This window comes from Penaeus japonicus, unplaced genomic scaffold, assembly GCF_977035675.1.
Source record: "Penaeus japonicus unplaced genomic scaffold, GWHDUDI00000001_assembly GWHDUDI00000008, whole genome shotgun sequence".
NCBI lineage: Eukaryota > Metazoa > Arthropoda > Malacostraca > Decapoda > Penaeidae > Penaeus > Penaeus japonicus.
This window is the reverse complement of record NW_028234410.1, coordinates 20,889,006-20,899,005: the sequence shown is the minus strand read 5'-3', so window position 1 is coordinate 20,899,005 and position 10,000 is coordinate 20,889,006. Positions and strand designations below refer to the sequence as shown.

At 35.3% G+C, this 10,000-nt stretch overlaps 1 protein-coding gene across 1 annotated transcript in view; it reads right to left on the bottom strand.

The window, feature by feature from the left end:
• Positions 1–40: 40 nt before the first annotated feature.
• Positions 41–10,000, bottom strand: part of ScsbetaA (Succinyl-coenzyme A synthetase beta subunit, ADP-forming) — a 10,471-nt gene continuing 511 nt past the window's right edge. Inside the window, exons 2-9 of the mRNA XM_086539244.1 lie at positions 6,501–6,769; positions 4,662–4,824; positions 3,997–4,099; positions 3,724–3,885; positions 3,433–3,576; positions 1,720–1,880; positions 1,175–1,294; positions 41–776 (exon numbers count right to left, since the gene is read on the bottom strand). Of these exons, the coding sequence (XP_086395370.1) occupies positions 612–776; positions 1,175–1,294; positions 1,720–1,880; positions 3,433–3,576; positions 3,724–3,885; positions 3,997–4,099; positions 4,662–4,824; positions 6,501–6,769 (1,287 nt within the window). The 3' untranslated portion in view covers positions 41–611. The remainder of the gene's footprint in view (positions 777–1,174; positions 1,295–1,719; positions 1,881–3,432; positions 3,577–3,723; positions 3,886–3,996; positions 4,100–4,661; positions 4,825–6,500; positions 6,770–10,000) is intronic.

Below are 10,000 nucleotides of genomic sequence, written 5' to 3'. Positions count from 1 at the left end.
CAAATATTTAATTTACAAGGAGGGAAATATAAAACATCCATTAAATGTTTTGCCATTGGCCGAAGTTTAATTGGTCATTCCAACAGAACCATTTTCTGCCTCTCCCAGACTCATAACTTACACCTACAGAAGCAGCACATTCCTCTCTACTACAGGTTAAAGTTATAACTCTTGGATTAGACAATATATATATATTATAATTACATTTAAATTAAAAACAAATTAGGTAGAGGTTCCATTTTTTTCTTAATATTTGTTCCCTCGAATGGTGTAATGTTTTGAGATTTGTAGTAAGGCAGAAAAGAACAAATACTGAAAGCAATATACAAGAATAGTCTAGACATTTACAAAAATTTACAAAATCATATTCACAGGCAGAATGCCTGCAAAACAAGACAAATGCATGTGTTATCACCTACATGTGACATGCAGAGACCACTCGTGTTTGCACCTTACTTTTTAAAAAGCCTGTTGACTAACAACCGTGGACAATTCAAAATCTATTTCGACATTTGTCTAGCTCACAACTAGGTCATTCTTTGGTCTTCCTCTGCATCCTTTATTTTCCACTTAAATACTTTATACAAAGTCAGTGCCTCCTTGCTACCTGCCTATACAGGAATCTCAAACTTAACATCAATATTTGCTGCCTTGGCAAGTCTCATGATGTTTGAGAGCTTGACTGCCATCTTTGCTGCATCATCAAGATTGTCACAAGGTAGGATTCTTAAGTTCGACAGTGCAATGAGTGCCTTTGCATCATCTACATTGGTGCCCTGTTGAAAAATTCAGTATTTTAATGTTATATTTATAATAATTAACATTTCTCAAAACTTGTATCTCTTATCATAAACTAATATACCATTAAAGTATAGTCTAGTACTAAAGAATGCATCTGATTTTACAAAATTCCAGTAATAAAAATAACTATACAATAATAGAAATTCTGATATAGCAGCAGGTTATAAAGTATACTTAAATTGCTAGTGTGTGATTATTCTAAACAAAATATATTCATTTAGGGCACTTACAAAGATAAAGACAAAAAATTATAACTTAATATTGAGACATAAGAGAGTATGACAATCTAAAAAGCCAATACAAAAAGTTAATTTATAATATTCTTTTACTAATTCAATTCAAAAATTTCAAAAAGACAAATCTGGGGACTAACCTGAAGTCTGACAACAATAGGGATCTTCAGTGACAACTCCTCAGCAGCAGCAATAATTCCCTGGGCAATGACATCACAACGCATGATGCCACCAAAGATGTTGACCATGATAGCGTGAACCTGAAAGATTCGCATTAAACCTTGTAAATAGATCTTAATCGCATGCAAGACTACGGTCTACATAACCTAAATATTATCAATCTTCAAATAATAAGAGAATAAAATTAACTTTTACAAGAACTGTAAATATACAATTACTAATAACAAATATTAGTAACTACCATAAGTAGAATTGTCTACCTATAACCTCATAATGTAAGATTTGAATTTGCAGTTGACTCCAAACGTTCAGTTGTGCTTCTTCAACCAAGCTAATCATTGCATAGGAGAGCTCAACCTTGAGAGGGAGCTCATCCTACCCTAAGACTCGGCCTTTTGTTTGTCATCATGTCTTGGAGCAATATGAAATGTCTATAATCGCCCAAACCCATAGAAAAAACGAGTATTGGTAAGAGGTAAAATCACAAGAGTTAGTCATAACTTACTTGGGGATCTGCTGTAATGATCTTGAAAGCTTCCTTAACCTGTTCAGCTGTAGCTCCACCACCAACATCCAAGAAATTTGCTGGTGAACCTCCATGGAGCTTGATGATGTCCATGGTAGCCATAGCTAATCCTGCTCCATTCACCAAGCATCCAATGTTACCTATTAAATTCAAGCAATATTAAAATGCAACTCAACAATGCATATTTCTGTACAGTCTACCCTGCAAAAACGAAACAATAGATCTCATTCTAAAGGATACTGGTTATTATCAACCATTTTTTTATGTTTATTAATACCCCCCCCCCCTCCTGAATTCTATGTACAAAAGATTTGACACTGTCCTCATTACCTGTCCACATGACATACTGCCAACTCTCAGCACTTGACTATTGGTGGATGGAACTAACTGCCCAGCAATGTTCTATGGCAATACTTTTTGTTCCTGAATTAAATTTACTAAGGAATTTAAAGTTACTACTGGACACACCTTCAAAAGTTTACAAGAATAATTATTGAATTATTGAAAATTTGTCTGTACAGTGTTATCTACAGGAATGTGTATATATAATATCTACTGGAATATATCTTATCTGATGAAAATATTTTAAGCATAAACAAAAACATCTGGATCCACTTAACCCTTTCACAACAGATGATGTGATATCACATAATCAGAATATTTTAACAAGAGAAGTCCTATGATGTCCTGAATTCGCTGTTATACATGTACACAGTTACATTTGTAAACACACACTGCAGTTTGTCACATCTTTGAATAGCGTGGGTGAAAATTGCTCCAAGAGATTTAGACTGGCCTTGCAACTCGAGATATCCCACGGAGGGAAACTTCTTGTGCTTACCACATTGCAGACAGGAGCAGAATTATGTAAATATGCATCCGGTTGAGTGGATTAATGCATTATTTTGATTTGGTTAAAAAGATGAAAGATCAAATCAATCTCTTCAACTGCACTGATAGGAGTATGTAAAAAACTGTATTCACAGAATAATAAATGAATTAAAAAATGCTTTGCCTGCTTGTTTAAAGGTTAGAAAATATGAACATATGTTCATTTATATAATGCTATCTAAGCCACTCCTTGAGTGCATATAGCAATTCTGACATCTGGGAAGAGTAGATTGCGGTTTCTTTATTTCATAGTATTTATCAGTTATTATTCAAAGTAATTGCATAATATTCACCAGATGTAGTCTAAAATCCCAAACATAAATGGCACCCCTCTCTCTTAGCACCAGCATGAAGGGGAGCTTTGAAGAGCATCCATATGTGGTCTCTACCGATCGTTTGCTTCAGAGAGCAATGGCATACAAGATGTTAACCTCCCACTCTAAAGGAATGTTGGTGAAGTAGGTGCAGACAGAATGAGAAGGGGAAGCTCCCTTGCTTTGAAATAAAACTCATCTGGGGTGCAACACAGGTGGCACTAATACCTATCCTGGGATCCAGGTAAACAAATCATTGCTTATCTGCAATAGGTTTAATTGTCCATTAAAAATGCATATGAATAACTCAAATCATTGATAACAATAATGAACAGTGTGTGAATATACAATTCAAAGCCACACAACAGGAGCAATCATGCTCAGCAAAAGAGACAGTCAGGAGTTTGTCATGAGGTCAAGGGATAAGAGGTACAGCGTAGGGAATAATTAATCAATATAAAGACATAACTAATAGCAAGAGACTTACCATCAAGGGCAATGTAATTGAGATTGTGTTGTGAGGCCTCAACTTCCTTGGGGTCTTCTTGGGACCAATCCCTCTCAGAGAAGATGTCCTTCTGACGGAATTCTGCATTGTCATCAAACTTCATCTTGGCATCGAGAGCATACACTGTACACAAAGAACCAGCTATTAGCAACATCATCAACACTTACATCATCATCCTGATATAAAAAGAAACATACATGTTTACTATATCACAATGCCAAGTGAAAACCTTAAACTATGTGCAAAATTATGCCTGAAAACATATATTACTTTTTCCATAGGTATCTTCAGCATAAGGGTTGATCTCGATCAAAGAGGCATCATAATTAATAAAAGCATTGTAAAGACTGTGTACAACAGCAACGGTTTCTTCAAGCCGTGATTCTAGGCCAAGCTTCAATGCGATTTCCTTTGCCTTTTCATCAGTCATGCCTGGAAAGAAGAGATCATTCAATATAGAGATATTAAGCATACATCTATATAGCTCAAATAAAAATATATACATATGTTCTCAAAATACAAGATAATGTGTAAGATTCATACCTTCTGAAATGGCAATGGGGAACTTGAAAATGGCATCAGGACTTTCTTCTGCAACATCTTCAATATTGACTCCTCCCTGGGAGGATGCAATGATCACAGGCCCCTAAGAGAAATCAAGTATGCCACCAATGAGAATCAGAGCAATTCAATATTCATCTTCAGTGAATCCAATTTTGTGACATCTACTTCGTACAAGTCTAAATTCTTCTGTCAAATAATTATAAATAATTGTAAAAAAACTTTTAATTCAAGAAAATTAAATAAACAAGGTTTTCCTACTGTGGTATGATTAACCTCCATTTACTAATCTTATAACTATTACTAATATTATTCTAAAACTTCACTTTTGGTTTGGTTAGATCAAATTGCAAACTCTTCTGGACTGACATAAATCTGAACTTTTGGCAAGGACATTTACTTATGAAAATTATAGTAAATAAATATATAAATGAATTACTATAAATATTTATGCAAATAAATAACAATCAATACAAACATCTTTATAAAAGTATTAATAACAATGATACAAATGTGAAATGACCAAAGAACACCCTATAAATCCAGAAACAGCTCATAGCCTTTAACATAAGACCTACTTCTCAATTGTATTCCTTTTGTAGTACTTCCTATAGCAAAAAATAAATAAAACTCAGGACAGCACTCACACCAAAGGAACGCTCCATCATGATTGCCATGTAGAACTCACGTCGAGGGAACTTTCGTTCGCAAACCATGACCTTGTTGCAAGCAATTCCTTTCTCTCCTGTCTGCTTGGTCACCAGAAGGTCACCGATCATCTTGCCAGCAATGTCTCCAGCTTCATCAGCCCTATGACATTGTAAACAAAGACTTAGTTTTTGTGAATTATATGCATCACAGAAAAAGGTTACTCTCAACCTAGTGAGGTCTCATATCTTTTTAATCAGTTATTTATGTTATGATAATGTCTAACTCACTAACCACAGGTTTGCTAGGACAACTTCATTGTTAGGTATCCTGAAATGACTCTCTTGACCCACTGATACCAGGGACATGTACAGTTCACTGTGGTTTTGTTTCATTTGTCATTTTTACACAGAAGCTTCCACAAGCATTCAGTCATCAAGAATTCAATTACCTTACCTACCTGACCTCGTCTATATCCCCTATTCCTATTATCATCATCACTATCAACATCATCATTATCAACTCTGTAAAATATATTTTTTTATATACTTTGTTCTCCTAATAACACTTAACCCTTACATCCATATTCCTAGTCATAACATAGCTTTTGTCTTCCTGGACATCAATATATTGTATTCCTATACCTTTCATCACTTGAACCATACACACATTCTTTATATTATTGGAACTATCATGAGTTTTGCTTAGGAAGCCTCCACTTTGACGAAGCTTTAGACACAAAAGTTAAAAGCTATAATTTTGAAAGAAAGTATTCCTATCATTCATGTACATAATCATAGAATAACATTGAAATGTCACTCAAAAATGGTATTGTATCATTATCATTATATGAAATTATAAATTTTGAAATTATTATATTTGCACAAACCATAATGAGACAAGTCCAACAAATGGTCAGAAAAAGAAAAGTCTGCTTACAATGATTACTAGCACCATCTGTTGAACTAACAATATTTTTATAATTCTAAAAGTTATACAATCTATTTCTATTTTTCAATATCCTTCCACTGATACTGCAAGCTCTTATGTGTGACCTAACAGTCATCCTGGTTCTCAAATGTCTTTCATAGAGACAAGTTGCTCAAACAGGGATCTCTCACCACTGCCACCTATCTGCTTGATGCAAGTTACTATACCAATATTTCCCCCTTTTTATGTGACTTGATGTACTCCTGATAAACAAACTTCACTGTCTGTTTCCATTAACAAATTTAGTTTTGTCCTTATTAAACATTTTATATCAATACAATATGCCTATTTCATATTTTTTTATGCATATGATTATCATATTGTATATCATTTACATTATATAATTAATGTATATTATGTACTTATTACATATCATGTATTACTATAATTCTATACTATTATTTATTATATATTACACTATTCATTAGCATTTTGTGGCTGTAGAAGAGTTCATTACTTGGTTGCCATGCTGATTCATGAGGGTTTGTTTATATGCAAACAGCTTACCAATTGACAACTGTGATACATCTTATTAAAAAAAATAAAAAAAATAAAAAATTAAATAAAAAATTAAAATTATATATTTGTGTGCGCTTTGCAAATATCCTAAATTTTCTACAATCTATATCTGTATAATGGTAAACAGAAATCTCAATCTAAATTTGAGTCTGAACTAATGAGAAAATTGCAAATATTTTTACTGCACTTCAGAAGGGTGACTAGGCATACGATAAGATGAAGACGAAGACCATTGGAGCTGATGATGGTCATCATGATAGAAAGACAATGACAGTCAAAATGATGCCATCCTCAACATGTGGATATTGAAAATGTGCTTGCAAACTTACGAGTACACAAGCTTTACTCCTCCCTTCAGGCCGCCCTTGAAGTGCCCCTTGCCACGGCCACCAGTGAGCACTTGTGCCTTGACGACCACATCTGTGGAGTCTAGGCTCTTAGCAATATCAACGGCTTCTTCAGCCGTGTGAGCTACACCAAAGCCAGGGACAGGAATGCCTGCCTTCTTCAGTAGGCTGAAGCTCACATGTTCATGGACATTGAGGTGCCTCTTCTGTTGCACTCCTGCCAGAGGTGCAACTGCTGCATTGCTCAGGACCTGAGGGTGGACAATGTGGAGGGTTATATAAATTTAAAATACTGAAATTCCTAAAAACAAACAAATAAAAAGAAAGAAAGAAAGAAATGGAGCGAAGAGAGGGGAGTGGGGGGGGGGAGGGAGGGAGGAAGGAAGGGAGAGAGAGAGAGAGAGAGAGAGAGAGAGAGAGAGAGAGAGAGAGAGAGAGAGAGAGAGAGAGAGAGAGAGAGAGAGAGAGAGAGAGAGAGAGAGAGAGAGAGAGAGAGAGAGAAGTCCTGAACAGATACATTTCTCAGAAGAATGCCCTCTCCTTGCTAAAAATAAACTCCTTTTCTAAAAATAAACCTGTAGTCCTTGGATGGGGCCATGTCAGTTATCTAGAATTCTTTCTGTATAAGACTGATAATTCTTTTAAGATAAATTTAAGTAATATTCTATAAAAAAAGTACTAAATACAATATAATATGCTCTAAATGTATGTATAAGAAAAGGAGGAAATTAACATTTATAAAAAAGAAAAGTTCAGGTGCACTAATCTTCCATACGCTGCATTACAAAAACACATGTTCTACACTATTTATGCAGACTTTAGCCAATATACAATGCCAACCAAATGTGAACGTGAGGTCAGAAATTTTATTTCCTGCATTGATACATAAAATTTTTATTTATTCTGAACATTTAATGAAAGGCCTAAAGCTAGCACATCACTATAGATTATATTTTATCAATGAAAAATGTAAGCACTTGGACAGGCATTTGTGCTTCTCCAATCTATTTTACTTAACCCATTGCAGACGTAGATAAATTTGCTTGCCCAGCCTCCAGGATAGGTTTTATTTTAGAGAGAGACCACTTGAAGCAATATAATTTGAATCATCTCAATCTCTTTCAGTCATTCATTGTAAAACTAGAGCATTTTTTGTGTTTTATTTTTTTGTGTGTTTTATTGAGTTTAGAGACTTATATGTGTCATATGACAGGCTCTATCAGTGCTGCAGTTGACTAAAATTGTAGTATATTATCCAAATTAGCTCATTATTTTCATTATACTCAATGTGATAGAAGTATTGCTGTTTTATGGGAGGACAAAAGGCAACTTTATTTTTTCGTATTTTTGTGCTGTCATGAATGAATAAGAAACATATAACCACCTGCAATGAAGATAACATGAAGAGGTAGGGAAGAGGAATGAAACCTGTGCTTGTGACTGTGAGTGCCACAGTGAAAGGCATCCATATTGGCACAGGAGCACATTTTAGACACTGGGTATGGATTGAGTCACCTTCCTCTTCTCGTTCTGCCTGCACATCCTTCATCAGCGGTACTTTAGAGCAAGGGTTCATCAACTTAGTGTGTGCCATCGCTCTATAGAGACAGTGCTTGCTAGAGACCGTGGATGGGTGCCATTCATGGCTCTCTCACCTGCTGGTGCTAGGAAAAAGTGGTGCCATCTAGGTTTTGGACGTTAAGCTAGCACGATATTATGGTAATTATAGTAATTATGACTGCAGTAGCCATCATCACTCATTCCTTTTTCATAGCAAAATAAAATAGCACAGTGATCCAAAATCCCCGAACGTCATGTATGTCATGACGCCCGTCGTCAGGCCAAAGCTCCTACGTCATGTATATCATGACACCTGTATGCAATGGGTTAACCTAAAATTTGCTTTTGCCAGTTAAAAGTAAATAACATATACTAATGAACGACACTGATATCCTTTTCTCTTTTTCATCAATACAGCAAAATATTTGTAATAATGGAAATCTTTGATGTGGTGCTATAATTAAATGCAGACATAAATGAGAAGCATTAAGTATCTAATTTCAATAACCTATGTAAGCATATATTGACACCATTTTAAGGTTTCATTAAAGAATGAACTTTCACAAGACCTGAAAGATGCCAGATGATGGATTCCTTTCCAACTTTCCCAGAGACAGCATAATAGTGTGATCAGAGTACCTAATTTCAATGACCAAAAACAGTTCCCAAAAAGTGTCTTTTTGAACTTTATAGTTTGGCTCACAAGTTCAAAGTGTTGTAATCTTTCAAATCATTATTCATATATTCACAACCAAAATGTACCCTGTAATATCTTATACTATCATTAACTACATCCTCTCCCATGGGCTCTGGAACCAAACAGAAGTTGAAAACTATAACTTGCCCAAAACTTGACATACTGATATAAAAATCAAGGTAACTTCTCCAAATAGCATCACCATACTACACACCATGAAAATAGTATTGATGAATTCCTGGTCCCTTTCACAACTCAAATATACTGGATGTTTCCCACGGTTCCACCCCTATACCCCACAACTGAGCTGAAATTGTAGGGGAGGACAATCATTATGGATCTGGTTCTTCGACCTTCATCCTGCTGTGCACTGATTTGAAAAGAGCCATCAATCGAAAAACAATTTTTAGGATGTTTAATTCTTCCATAGACAACAGCCAATGAGAGCTACCCTTGGATCGACTGGCGAATCATAATGCTTTTACGTTCAATATAGTTGGTGAATCTGCAAATCTGATTTTTCGGGCGATTTTCGAGTTAGTTGTTGTATGATAAAGACGTACATACATACATACTCATGCGCGCGTGCGCGTGTGTCTGAATACTGGTCCCAGTATGGGAGATACATTGGAAATGCAGGATACACATAATAGACAAAACTACTACCAAAACTGCACATGGAAAATTCTTGCCAAAAATGACTTTGTGCCTTGCCAACCATGACTGTTGTGAACACAGGTGAGTAAATCACAAAGAAACCACATCTGTATTTTTATTTTACAGTAGACAGATATATGATGAAACTGGGTACATTTGTGTCTACATCAATGCAATTTATTCACATATTGTACCACAAAATCCCCAATCTAACCCATGCCCTCTGATTATATCCACTGCATGCATGCAAGTAGATAGTGAGAGGAATCCATTGGTACTACTTTTGTTGTACTTAGTGACACGGTGCCATTCGGAAAATTTACCAAAATCAACCTTGGACTGTGATTTCCAATAACATCCTGTAGTGACAAATATGAATCCCCAACCCATCAATCTTTCCAGAGTAAATGTGAAGAGTTAAGAGTCACAGAACCAAGATTTGTTCTGTGCCAGAGCCCTTGGAGCAAACTACAGCTTCTTGCTATAATTTAGACATATGCTTACATAGGCCATTCAAGATTCTCAAGAATTTGTGTAAATTTTACCAACTAGGCATTAGCTTACCAAT